Raw genomic sequence first — 14,209 nt, forward strand, 5'->3', positions numbered from 1 at the left:
CCAGTGGCGAATTTATGTGTAAAATTTGGGTCACCCGAACCCGTGGTCCTTCGACTAAACTCGATATATTACTTGTATAATTATTAAAGAACATATTAAATAAACACTTGTTGAACCTGTTCTTAAAGTTGCTGGATGGTTTACTAGTTTGAGAGCCAGATTTTAACACCAAGGTCCTGAGTTCAATCCCAGCCAGCCACAACTCCCTTCCATTTTTTTTAGTAACTAATAACACTCGTTTTTTCAAAAAAAAAAAACGAAATTCTAAAGCAATGGTGCACCCATTTTCTTGAAATCCTGTATTCGCCTCTGGCTAAAGCACACTATTGATTTGATGTTGTTATCTCCTGTATTCAGATTAGCAAACCAGAAATAATAAAAGATGAAAAGAAAAACACAAAGAACTATCCGAGTCCACAGAACCCACTGTGTGTCCTTAAGAAATTTAATCCCCTCAAGTACCCGAGGTTGCAGATTAATTCCTCCCAAGATAAAACGGATTAACCATTAAAGAAGTAGCGGTACCTCAAACTTCGATAATTTCAACGAACTCAAAATGACAGCAACGAATCACACACACAGACACGATCGATCGATTTTGTTTTGTAAGAAATGTATGCAAAAGAAGGGAAGAATTCGATACAGAAAAATGAGAGAAAATCTCTCTATTTATAACCAACAAAGGGTAAAGGTCACAACCCTTTGGAAAGAAGACAACCTTTCAGAAAGAAGACAACCTTTTAGAAAGGTCACAACACTTTGGAAAAGGCATAACCTTTCAAACGGTCACAACCCTTTAGAAAGGACACAACCTTTCATACAGTTTACAACCCTTCGGCATAATCACAACTCTTCAGGAGAGTCACAACCCTTCATTTCCTGTTCACACCTTTAAAACCCAACAATTTTCATGTCGTTTTCAAGCAACAATAAATAAACATTCTTCTCATTTGTAGAATCACTAGCCATGAAAGAAAATTAAGAAAACTCTAAATCAATGGAGTTTTACTTTAACTTTTAAAAACTAGAAGACAAAACTTATTGAAAGTTATGTCAGATACATAAGTTTGAAAATGATTAGATAGATGAAAACCTCAAATTGTTTTGTTGTTGTTTCAAATTTCAATTTTAAAGATTTAATAGTGAAATTCGTGGTGCAGAGAAGGAAGAAAGAAAGAAAGAAAACGGTGATGGAGATGCAAGTTGATGAGGGAGAGAGAATTGATTAACATGAAAGCTTGAATTGATCATGCTTTAATTGTGCAGATAACTAATTTTAAGGGGTCGTTTGGTGTAATGGATAAGGGAAGTTAATCTCGGGATAAATTTTAAGTAGCCTTTATTTTCTTGTTTGGTTGGAAAGCTTGGGATAACTTATCCCAGGATTATGAATTAGTACCGGGATAAGTTATCCCTCTTATTGGGCGGTATAGTAATCCCGGGATAACTTATCCCGGGATAAATATAGGTAAATGACAAATAAATCCCTTTAAATCCTTTTTATACATCATTTTTCACATTTTATTGGGCGGTATAGTAATCCCGGGATAACTTATCCCGGGATAAATATAGGTAAATGACAAATAAATCCCTTTAAATCCTTTTTATACATCATTTTTCACATTTTATTTATATTTATATTATTTTTAATATCATGTATAATAATATTTACTACTTCTTATTTTTATAATAATCATTTATATTTTTCTATTAAAAAAATACACTATATAAATATAATTTTTATTTGACTAATTCTTATGTTTATTTTATTTTGATTTCTCATAAATTTTCTTCTCTTTAACAAGAGAGAAGGCCCAAAATAGTCCCTTGTCTTTGGGTTAAGACTCAAAGTCATCCTTCAGTTTTCACATGGAGCACTAATAGTCCCTCATGTTTGCAATATTGGTGCGCTTTTGGTCCTCTAGGTTTTGCATATTTTTAACATTAATTTTGTTCATAAGTAAAAATAAATAACTAAAGGTCGCAAAGAAAATTTTAAACATTAAATAAAGTGAAGGGTAATTTTGTAAACAAACAACTTGTTCTTAAAATTTATCAATATATATTATTTTGAATACAACAAACCAAACACTCAATAAGAAATAATCCAACACAACTTATCCCATCATAACTAATCTCAACATAACTTATTCCATCATAACTCATTTTCAAACCAAACGACCCCTAAGAGATATGGATATCTAATGACATCTTCAATGATATATGGTATAAAATATTAAAACTGGTAACATATGTAATTATTTGAAAGTACAAGTAAGGTTACAATATATGATAGTGATGTATGTCTAATAAGGTAGTTTTAAGTCATCGAGCGCCACTTAAAGTTGTTCACATATTTCACTTAGACACCTTAATTATATCGTGTACCTATTGAACACTTATATTATTTAAAATGAGTATTTATTAGACACTTTTTGCTGATATGGTATGAAAAGTGCAACTCCGAAAGAAGTTGAAGTCGATGGTAGTTGAAAGAATGGTTTGTTATTTCAACTTTCTTTTTTATATATGTCTAAAAAAAACATATATGAAAAACATAGTTGGATTAAGAGAAAACAAGGGGTGATGATGGGGACGACAATAGAGGATGTACGCAGCATTCGGAAAGAAGTTGAGTCGATGGTAGGTGGACAATAACTTAAGAACATTTTTCCTCTTTTTTTGTCATGATTTTTTAATTATTATTTTGACTCAAAATGCCACACGTACATCGTTTATTCGTAAATTTTTCACGTCATCGCGAGTGTACTACACTCACTTTATATTTTAACTGATTGTCAGAAAAATGCTTAGATGGTTCTAATCTAAATGGGTAGTAGTGTTCAATAGGTACAAACCTTAGTTGATGTGTTTAAGTGAATTATACGGACAACTTTAAGGGGACGTGGAGGACTTAAGCCAAATATTTTTGAGCAACTTTCACATATAGCAAACATAAAAATCATATTTGTATGTTATAATTATAGTTTGCATAATTGTGCTCCATAACAAATTTTATGTTTGCTATGGAGCTTTTGATTTGTATAATTCGCTACAAACATTCAATTTTATACAAAAATTATTCAGTTTTGTATAAATTCATTTATACAGTGCAATTTGTATAGTAAGATCTGTATTTGTATAATTATAAGTGTATATAACGAAAATATATGTATTTGTATTTGTATATACATTTTTTTCTCGTTTTATACAAACAAAAACACATTTTATACCGAAATATATAAAATGACTAATTATATACCGAAAATGGCTAATTGTATATCGAATCATATGGCAAAAAAATGGGATGTTTGCTGCGAATTACAATTAAAATAAACTATGACTATAACATTTAATTTGAATTAATAGTTTGCTATTTCATACAATTTTTCCAATATTTTTTACTTGAATTTCGACCACTTGATGGGCCTAAAGCAAAAGCCCAATTCATTGAGTCAATTTGGCCTACCACCAAACAAGCCCAATAAGGCCCTTTTATGGTTCACCCTTTCTCCATTGACAAGCTTTCTTTAGACTGAAAATTCCGCCATTATCGTTAGGGTTTAAGAGCTCTTACACTCTTTCGTCTTCACCAAAGCAATGACAACCTTAATCCCTGTTGGCTCCAGAACAAACCCATTTCAGAAACAGCTTCATCATCATCGTCCAATTTATGCTAAACCCATTTCTTGTCTCACCTTCAGAACCTCACCTCCACCATTTTACCCCTCCACCATTAAAGCCTATTCTTCTTCACAAAATTCTAAAATCCCAAAACCCCTTATCCCTCAAACCCCTAATGAACAACCCCATAACCCATTTTCATTCGTTAAGCCAACACTCATTGCTACAATTACTGCCACTACCCTTTTGTTCGCTAGATACTTTGTCTTCCCGAAACCTGCACTTTCTAACCAAGCTTTTACTTCGTCGGCTATGGAAACTGATGTGGTGAGAGATGCAATTTCAGAGGAGGAAAGGGAAAGAACAATTGAAGAACACCTGGTTACTCACCCGGATGATGTGGAAGCGTTAAGGATTTTGATGGAAATTCGGATAAAGAATAAGAAAATGCTAGATGCTATTAGCATTATTGATAGGTTGATTGAGCTCGAACCGAATGAGACCGAATGGCCCTTGTTGAAATCTCATTTGTATGTGAACTCTGGGGAGATTGAATTGGCCAAAGTTGGGTTCAATGAGATACTAAAGAAAGACCCTTTTCGTGTCGAGGCTTATCATGGACTCGTTATGGCAGCTTCACAAGATGAATCGATTGAGGAATTGGCCGAAATCGAGAAGAAGGTTGAGGAGGGCATTAAATTGTGTAAGAAGGAGAAAAAAAAAAGTGACTTGAGGGATTTTAAGCTGTTGCTTGCACAAATTCGGGTGATAGAAGGGAAATATGAAGATGCATTGAAGGTTTATCAGGAGTTAATTAAAGAGGAGCCTAGGGATTTCAGGCCTTACTTGTGTCAAGGAATAATATACACATTATTGAGGAAAAACAATGAGGCTGAGAAGTGTTTTGAGAAGTATCGGAGACTTGTACCGCAAGGGCATCCCTATGCTAGGTATTTCGATGAGAACATGATTGCAACAAAGGTTTTTGCACAGAGGGCGGAGAATGAGAGAGCTAGCTCAAAAAGCTGAATAGAATAAGGCTTCGGTTCTGCTGAAGTTCAGATTGGATGGTAGAGGTATGGTGGAAATTATTTTGCTCTATTTGTTACTAGTTACATAATGGTTTGAGCTTAGTAGATGTTCCAATTAAGTTTGTCTGGTTTGCATAGGTTTATTGTTATATGAGTTGTGGAGTAGCAATTAGGTTCAGACAAAAAGATCTCTTTTTTTGGTTAGTCAGAGGGGAATGGTGCTAAGGCTCTTTAATAATTTTCAGCAGGTATCTGAATCGAACGACATGATATCATAGTTCATTTAATCAAGAATGGAAGTGAGAACCATGTTTTGTGATTTTTTCTTTAATTCTTTTGAAACTTCCATGATATGTGTTTGATATGAGCTGTCCTTTTACAAAATGAATGCACTTGATATGTGTTGTGATGTTGAGATGGATGGAAGAGACAGACTTACACAGCCAACTTTGCTGCATAGAGTATTATAGATGTAAAGAGTTGTTTGAGGAATGACTCTGCTTCATTGTCAACGTTCCGGTTTCCTCCATCAACCATTGAATGCTTGATTGGTTCTAATCGTGATTGCATCTGTAAATCTTATTATGGCTTTAGTAGACGGTTTTTATACTTCACCCCTGTTCTTCTTTTGCAACTTAAGCCAGTTTTGAAGCAAGTCTAATCATCAGTGCATTAGGATATTTTATAGCGCTTGAGTTGTCTGATAAAAGCTGTACCATACAACCACAGGTTATCCTAGCTTTCAGAAGTGAATTTACTATCTTTGTAGTTAGAGATAACCATGACTCATGACCGCTAGATCAGGTTTGGGATCCTAATCCTTGAATAGAGTTGAAAGAGAACAAGGGTAGCGAGCACAATTTGAGATGGGTCAAGGAATACTTGTCATTGCAGCCATTTCCTGTAGTATGAGTTGTTGTTAATTCTTTATCAGTCATTATGTTCATGACTAGAAGTGGTTTTGTGTGGATAGCCAGCAACCAGAAATATGTGTTGCTCCATAAATATCTTGGAGGATTATCTTCCGACAACAATTTAGCCATAAAGCTTGGCAGATGGCAGTGAACCTGTGTAGAAGAAGCATGCAACTGATATTGTTGTCCCACTTTATTTGCCAATACTCGGTGCTCAACACTTGTGTACTTGTCATTTGTTATAAGCTGAAAAAAGCAACAAAAATAACCATAAATGATATCAGTGCCAAACTAGCTAGGTGGTAGATTAAACTCTTATTGATTGTAGTTGTTTAGAAAAGTAAAAGAATACTAGCCTGCAGGTGTAGGAGGAACATTAACCCATTGATTCTGGTGAAGCACTTGAAGTCCTCCAATAGGATCTTGTAGAAGCACTGTGATAAAATCATTGTCAGAATGTTTGTTGGTGCCTATCTCGAGTTCTGGCTGGGAGCATGCTGGATAGTAATGTCCCAAAATACCTAGCCCCTCCGCGCAATCCATATCCTTGAGATGGCAACGATTAAGACCAAGACCTTCTGACAATAATTCAAGTAAGGAGCAGCCTAGTTTCATCAGATCCTTAGAGTACTCCATTAGTATTTACTGCAGTAATTTCAAATAAAATTTGATGTAATGCCGCATGTTGATACTTGAAAAAAATTAAGTATACTCAATTGGCTCAAAGGGACCATACTTCTAGTTGAATTACTTAGTTCTCCAACAATATCCACCAAAACTCACATTAATCATAAATCAGCTGCAAGAAAGCACTTAACCATAACAACATCAATCATGGTTTGCTGTTGATTTTTGTCATAAATGAAGCTGGTTGGTTTTCTAATACATGTTCAGAAACCCCGAAACATTTTGATCCCAATCTTCAGACAAGTGTGGCTTGCTCAAGTGGTTGAGCACCTTCACCATGAACCAGTAGGTTGAGGGTTCGAGTCACACTCGAAGGTAAGTGGGAACACAAACTATTGATCCTCTTGGGGGTGGGGAGGGGAAAAAAAGTTCATGTTCAGAACATCTACCCGCATGCTGGCAATTCTTGTGGACTGGGAGGATCAGGAGCCATTAAACAGAAAAGTGTGTCTCCCCAATTTGCAGCTGGAACAGAAGGGCTATATAGATCAAAATTGCTAGTATCAATCACCCTTTTCGTAGTATCTCGAGTGTAGTACTGTTTCTTAACCTCAACATCTTGTTCAAAAAACTCTCGTGTTCCTTGCAGCATTTCTTCCCAGACGGATGTTGGAATCCCATGTTTAACCACTTGGAAGAAACCCCATGTCTCCGATGCATCTCGAACTTCATCCACAATCTCTTTGTGTTTGATTGGGTCCTCGTCGATGCCTTCAAGGTCTATCAATGGGAAAATGAACTGTGTTTCACATGTATCCGAGGACTTCAGCCTTTTTTTCTGTGGTAGAATGAATATTTGAGGTACCTTATCGATTCCAGCATCATCAAAGGTTTTTAATTCACTCATTTTGTCATAACTTTTCTTAACTGTGACCTGAAAATCATTAGTGCTAGAGACCACCATCTTCTTTTTAGGATGTTATGAACTAAGGTCACTTAGTATGAGTTGTCATTGCAGTCATTTCCTGGTATGAGTTGGATGTTAATTCTTTATCAGTTATCATGTTAGCCACCAGAAACATGTATTGCTCATTAGTTCTTATTTTGTACTATTTTTTTTGCTTGTTTTATATTGGTGATTCCTTCGGCACAAACCTTGCTGTTAGTTGAGTCTTGACTCAAAGTTGGGTAATCCTAGTAGCACATTCCTTTGCCATTTTGGGATGCTTGTTTAAGTCCATAGAGGGACTGATTCTTACCGGTAAGCCAGATGCTTCGCGAACCCTATTCAACTTTAAGGCATTTCGTTGCACTTTAATCACCCTCGTGAAGAGGCGCACTCCGATACCATTGATGTCCAATAGCTTTTATAGTAATGGCTGGATCTGAGTTCTCCCCTGTGGAGAATATCCATGAAGGAGAGACATGTATACTTCCTTTTGGAACACGGTAAGGCTTTACGGTCCAACTCACCTTCGCAACTCTAGGTGTCATCGCACTCAAGTTACCATTATTTTTCCACTGCGCCATTGGACAAGCTAAACTTGCTCTAATCTAGTGTGTGTCCTCTTGTTTGGGTTCACTCAGCAGAAAGCTAACTCTCTTCTCAATTTGGCATTGACTGCAAATCTTGTTTTCCTTGTTATAGCCTAGCCTTCTGTTTATCAGTTTAGGTTCTCCACAGGTTCTTCATCTTCTATTCCTCTAGCTAGGTGCTGCTTGATGGGGGGGGGGGGGGGGGGGGGGGGGGGGGGGGGGGGGGGGGGGGGGGGGGGGGGGGGGGGGGGGGGGGGGGGGGGGGGGGGGGAGTGCCTTGATGATATTTCCCTTTTGCGCCCCTTTTGCTTGTGCACACCTCGACTGGTTAATCAAGTACATGCTACCTCTCACCAGCACAAGTGTCAGATAACTTCCTTTTTATTGTCATGTATTCACTTCATATCGAATGATCTCGTCGATCATGAATTTTTTGCTAAAATGATTTATTGAGAGATCGAAAAAGATACTAAAACTCTATTATCTATATTTGAATTTCAAAATCAAGATTTAGAATTTGTTTTCTTTAAACTGGTGATATATCTCACCTAAGGGTGTGGCTTAGTGGTCAATGAAGTGGGTTGGGAATCACAAGGTCTCAGGTTCAAATCGAGGCAAAACATTAGGTGACTCTTTTTCCATTTGCCCTAGTATCTGTTGCTGCTGTGATGTAAAGTTGATGGAGAGAGGTAACGAAGTATCCTATGGAATTAGTTTAGGTGCGTTATCTGGTTAGCGTAAAATCCCGTTTGTTTGAATTAGGCCTTGATATAAACATCAAGTTTTGTCATATATATAGAGAGAAGTCATTAGTTCTCTTTCATAATTTTATTTCTTTAATATATGAGAAATTTATAATATAATAAAGAAAAATCTATTTTTAAGTTCAATTTAAAGTAGATGTATCAAATTTTGGTAAAGAAAAAGTGAAAGTAGAGAAGAAAGACGGTATTGAAGTGGAAAAAGGAGACAAATGAGAAAGGTCTGAGAGTGAATTTTCTCCCCTACATACCTTTTTGCAAGTTAACTGATATTTTATATTATGAACTTAATAGGAATCCAACGCGATGTAAGACAGTTCGATTCATATCTAATGTGGGTATTACAACATTAAAGGAACATTTTCTTAGTACAAGAAGACCACGAAGGACGCACCTCTACTTGCTAGTTATCGTGCAAAGTAGAAAATGAGTGTTCTCCTATTTCGACTTTCTCAGAGCCATTGTGTTCGATAACACACTTGAGACAACAACAAGTTCTCTGCCCTTCTAGGTCCGACATAAGTTCTTTCCGAAAATTCAAGAAAAGGTCCTGACGAGACAAGTCCATTCATCATTAGGAAAAACGTTTTTCTTGATCTGGGTGCTTATCAGAAACAACCTTTCTACATCAATACATAAACATGACCATTAATTTGGCTTTAGTGGACAACTATGCCCTCCAACTTTGAGTGTGCACAAGTAGACACTTAAACTTGTATAAAATTGAACAAGTAGACACACGTGTCCTACATGATATAATACACATATGATGAATGTGTTCATTTGTTCAATTTTATACAAGTTTAGGTGTCTACTTGTGCACATCCAAAATTAAAGATCATAGTGGCCAGCTAATGCCAAGTTAAGAGTCATATTTATGTATTATCCCTAAAATTTGTGTACGCTCTTATGGGATCACATTGAGTAATGTTATTATATGGATATCAAGTGAAAGTGCAGTAATATAAACTAAAAAAAAAAAACAATATTCTTGAATAATGAAAACTCTTCACCAGATTCCTCTTTGCTTTGTTAGTAACTGTTTCTTCCTTTTCAGCTCAGTTTGCTGGCAGAAAATTATGAAATAATGATGATATTATTTCATGTCACTATGACAATACTTTTTTCACCTAGCAAAAGTTACACTGACAAAATTTGAAAAAAAGAGAGTTTAAATTAGCTAAAAATTCATATATAGAAACTTATCTTGATTGTACATGAAAGGCAATATTTACTATTTGAATGTAGGGTCAATCAATTGTACATCAACCTTTTTTTCATAAAATTATTTGGTTAAGAGCAAATATTTTATTTGAGAATTTGCTTCAATGTTTGGTGTTTTTAATCATTCGTATTGATTTGTCAAATATATTGAGTATTAAAAAAAAAGATATATTAAATCATTAAGAATTTGGAATGTGAAGTTCAATTAATTGATTTGAGGTGATTCGTATTACTATTATCAATTAGAATAATTTATGATCGACTTGAAATATTGCTCTTCGTATTCGTATTATTTTCCTCTTCAAAAATATTGCTCTTCTCTTCATACTTGAACTAAATTACACATATTTGATTATGATTAAAAAAGAAGAAGATAGAAGTGGTTAGAATAAAATAATTAAAAGTGGATCAAGGACAAAATATCACTTCTTCCATTTCATGATTGAATTGAAAATAGTGAAATATTACACTTTTACTTCTTCTTCCTCCAATAATAATTATACAACAAATTGGTTTTTCTTTTAAACTCGGGACTCATAATCTCTATCCTTCGAGTGAACACTTTGTTGTAACTTGTTAACTGTGTGATACGTCACAAATCTCACAAGAGATGTAAACTGCACTAGACAAGTCTCATGCGATGAGCTCATGACTGAATAGCAAAAGGAGGTTGAATTCGATTCCAAGTCTCTCACGTGGGAGACCCACCTCCCAACCACTCGATCAACCATGTCCTTGCGGGAACCGTTATTGTTATTATTATATAGTATTTATTCATCTACATAAACAATATATCGACATGGTATAAATATATATATTCTAATTTTTCTTCAAAGGGAATTCCGAGTTCTAAGCCCCCTTGCCTCTACCTGGCTCTATCCTTCACTGCGTCAAACTTGTCCATCAATTGATGATGAGTCACCTAATTAATTAATATAATTTCACCATAAAAATCTTACAAATCAGTACTTCTAACCACAAGTTGAGCTCTAAACACTAACAAAATATAATGTGACAATTTAAGATATTATTAACTTCAACATTCCAAACCCTAAAATGCTACTCTATTGCTATATGCCTAGTGTATTGATGGTTAAGTTTCTAGTTAAATTAGGACAAAAGTAAATGAAAGCCATTTGAAAGAAAACTCGAAAAAAGTAGGTTTAATTACCCTATGTTTCTAAGAAGATTTGGGATCTTTTTACATTATTAATTGGAGTACTATTTTAACCTATTTGGATTTTTTGTTTTCATATATCCAATTAGATTATTCTAAAAGAAAATATCTTATATACTTTCTTATTAAAGACTTTTGGATAGTGAAATCATATATAGATTTGTTTTTCTAAGGAGAACCTATAAATATCCTAAATTAATAAGTATTAATTTATGATTCAATTACTACAACAACAACAACCATACCCTCGATCCAAAACAAATTGGAATCAGGTATATGAATCCTCCGTGAACATATCGTACCTATAAATTGTGATTTAGGTGCCTCTAAAGACTGTAGTGAAGGGTAAATAAGTATTCTTTCATCCTTAAAGGATTATGATTATGCAATATTTTAATTTACTCCTCCAATCTGATACATAAATGAGAACTCTTTTTCCCCTAATATCTAAACATTATTTTGGTGGTAAGTGATCACTAATGGAATGATCTAGGTTAATTAATCTAGAAGATTAAATGATTCCTTTAGCAAGGGTGGCTGCTTGATGAAACCCTAATTTATGGGTATTGATTAGAAGTAGAATTGGACCTACAAAATACAACTTTAATAATTAAGACAATTTGCTTTTTTTAAAAAAACTTTATCTTTAATTAATTGTTGCTTAAAGTCAAAGTTATTCAGTTAAACAGCTCCATCCTTGTTAAAGAAGTTGTATTAACTTGTCACCACTCTCAGTAAAAACAATTAAGTAATTAGCAAATTAGGGTCTTTTAATTTAGTGCTTGAGAGTTGGGATAAGACTGTTTCTTTCTTAATCGAAAGTTCTGATTTTGAGTCGTACCGGTAAACGATGCTTCTAACACGAAAATTTGAATTAGTTAGGCTCTTATGCAAACATCGAACACCAGATAGAAAGCCATAAAAAAAAAATGTAGTCATATTTTTGAAATGAAATTTACCTTTTTCACAATTGAAAAATAGGACCACTAAATAGTTAGATACTAATATTTATATTACTCGATATGAGGCAACAATAGGACCAAACGAATAAGTCCATACAAATAGTACAAGAAGTCCGATCACTTGAGACATTATCACAATCCAAGTTAATTGTATATAATATATATTAGGTGTGTTGGCATAGCGAGTACATAGTTGTCTTTCGAATTATGTCATATTGAGTTTCAAAAACGTACGTATAATGTAAAAATGAGCTATATCTTATAAAAATCTTTACTTTCTCCTTCCATTACGTGTATCTCATCTTTAGAAATTTGTCAATCTGAAAACATGTTTCTTCTTTTACCTTGAATATATAAGACAATTTATAACTCTTGAGTTCCACATTGGTGGGCGTTAGGGTCGTTGATCTCTTTATATAATATTTGATAGTTCTCCCCTCATGAGTTAATTTTTAAGGTTTAGTTAGGTCAATGTTCATTTCTTTATCATATAGTATTAGATTCAGGCCTAATTTAATTCATTATATATTTTCATTCGATGTTGGAAATCCATCTTATATTATTTACGCTTTAGATGTCCAGTCATGCGGAAGAGTATTCGATCCCACATTAGTGTTCATTTATAAGGTCTTTGATCATCTTATATGATTTTGACAATCCTCTCCTCGTGAGCTAATTTTTTAAAACTATATATCCAAATTAACTCCGCAATGAAATTTCACAAAAAAAAAAAACTAGTATTATTTTTAACTAGTAGTGTATCAATTTGGATGTTTTTTCTAGTGTAATTTATAACACATTGAAATAAGCAACTCAATGGTGGCGTGTTTTTAGCCTTTTTCACTTTGACTATATTTTACACACACACTACCAAACGTTTGGTGTCTTGCAAAGGGATCTAATAATTAATGAAAAAACAATAACAGTGAAAAGGGAAAATAATAATAACAGCATGGGGACAAACATTATTACGGTAGGATGAAAATAATTAGTGTCTTGGAGAAGACAAATGATTCCATTATAGACTTGTCTTCACCATTCATGCACACTGAAAAAGAGGTGCCATTCACTCACCATCTAATCCTATAGTACCATTTTGCACACATGAAGAACCTAATACAGTTTGAGCGTACCTTGACTAATTTCATGAAATATATGTCACCTTTTATTCGACAAAGTTAGGACAGATGAAAAGAAATCACCTAGTATTTATCTTTTGTGGAAATTTGAAATTGCGACCTCATAGTTCTCAACCCACTTCATTAACTATTAGATCACACTCTTGAATGTGAAACGAAAAAAAAAACTACTATTTGCTAAATGATTTTTATCACATTGCATGTATCTGGAATTGAACCCCTTTCACTTATTTTAGTTTTTGGGCCGAAAAAGTTCATCAATTCAAATAAATCATTTTCTTTGCATGTGGTAAGACAACAAAGTTCAGTTCATAAATTATTGAGAAAAGAGTCTGAAAAATATTTTAACTTTGGCTGAAATTGTTGTTACGATATCAAACTTTATGGAGGACCTTTTACCCCTGCACTAATTAATAGTGTATTTTTATAGATATATGTGCCCACGTAGACACGTTACTAATTATAATAATGCAATATTTATGATGTCCACGTGATCACATATATACCTTTAAAATACACTATTAAATAGTGCATGGGGTAAAAGGTCTTTTCCAAAGTTCGGTATTGTTACAGCAATTTCGATCAAAGTTCGAATATATTTCAAGACTTTTTTCCCTAAATTATAACATTGGTATGCAAGAATTATAATCATTGTTATTTATTTAGTGCAATATTACAAACCTCAATGAAAAGTAACTTGTATATTACTACTAGATTTTGTTGCCCGTGCTATGCACGGGCCCAATAACATAAATGGTATGTTTTGGGGCTAATAACGAAATTTTTGAAGCGATTGTTTGCGTGGATAAAGGAATAAGTTTTTTTATCACAAACCTGTACTTTCTTTGACGCTATTCAAGGCACAATAAGACTACCCACATACAACATTTTTGAACAATTTTATGTTGTCAATTATCACGATTTAATTTTAAGAATCAGTCAATTTTTTTTTCTGTTTTTTTAATAAATATTTTAAGTTGTCAATTATCACGATTTATTGTATTTTATACATAATTTTTAACGATAGATTAATTTCAAGAATCAATCGAATTTTTTTAAATGTATTTATTTTTGAAATATTTTATGTTGTCAATTATCATGATTTATAGTATTTTTACGATAGATTAACTTCAAGAATCAATGGAATTTTTTGTATCTTTTTCAAAACATATTTTATGTTGTCAATTATCATGATTTATAGTATTTTTACGATA

General features: G+C 33.8%; 3 protein-coding genes across 3 annotated transcripts; 1 reads left to right on the forward strand and 2 right to left on the reverse strand.

Annotated features, from left to right (window-relative positions):
* The first annotated feature begins 3,530 nt into the window (after positions 1-3,530).
* LOC102590982 (protein SLOW GREEN 1, chloroplastic) lies at positions 3,531-5,015 on the forward strand. The gene has a single exon (XM_015307989.1). It carries the CDS (start codon positions 3,601-3,603, stop codon positions 4,651-4,653), a length of 1,053 nt encoding a protein of 350 aa, XP_015163475.1. The 5' UTR covers positions 3,531-3,600; the 3' UTR covers positions 4,654-5,015.
* A 75-nt stretch (positions 5,016-5,090) lies between these two features.
* LOC107060276 (deacetoxyvindoline 4-hydroxylase-like) lies at positions 5,091-6,205 on the reverse strand. Its single transcript, XM_015307972.1, has 3 exons — positions 5,951-6,205; positions 5,723-5,815; positions 5,091-5,225 (listed from the first exon to the last, which is right to left on the reverse strand). Exons 1-3 carry the CDS (start codon positions 6,203-6,205, stop codon positions 5,091-5,093), a joined length of 483 nt encoding a protein of 160 aa, XP_015163458.1.
* Positions 5,932-7,874, reverse strand: LOC102580377 (1-aminocyclopropane-1-carboxylate oxidase homolog). The gene has a single exon (XM_015307990.1). It carries the CDS (start codon positions 7,158-7,160, stop codon positions 6,642-6,644), a length of 519 nt encoding a protein of 172 aa, XP_015163476.1. The 5' UTR covers positions 7,161-7,874; the 3' UTR covers positions 5,932-6,641.
* Positions 7,875-14,209: the final 6,335 nt, after the last annotated feature.

This window comes from Solanum tuberosum, unplaced genomic scaffold, assembly GCF_000226075.1.
Source record: "Solanum tuberosum cultivar DM 1-3 516 R44 unplaced genomic scaffold, SolTub_3.0 scf00071, whole genome shotgun sequence".
NCBI classification, from domain to species: Eukaryota; Viridiplantae; Streptophyta; class Magnoliopsida; order Solanales; family Solanaceae; genus Solanum; species Solanum tuberosum.

Coding starts and splice junctions, on each gene's coding strand:
- LOC102590982 (XM_015307989.1), top strand. CDS start 3,601: ATGACAACCTTAATCCCTGTTGGCTCCAGAACAAACCCATTTCAGAAA.
- LOC107060276 (XM_015307972.1), bottom strand. CDS start 6,205: ATGGAGTACTCTAAGGATCTGATGAAACTAGGCTGCTCCTTACTTGAA. Junction 5,816..5,950: donor TGCTTCACCAGAATCAATGG/GTTAATGTTCCT, acceptor TGCTTTTTTCAG/CTTATAACAAATGACAAGTA. Junction 5,226..5,722: donor TGCATGCTTCTTCTACACAG/GTTCACTGCCAT, acceptor TAAGATTTACAG/ATGCAATCACGATTAGAACC.
- LOC102580377 (XM_015307990.1), bottom strand. CDS start 7,160: ATGGTGGTCTCTAGCACTAATGATTTTCAGGTCACAGTTAAGAAAAGT.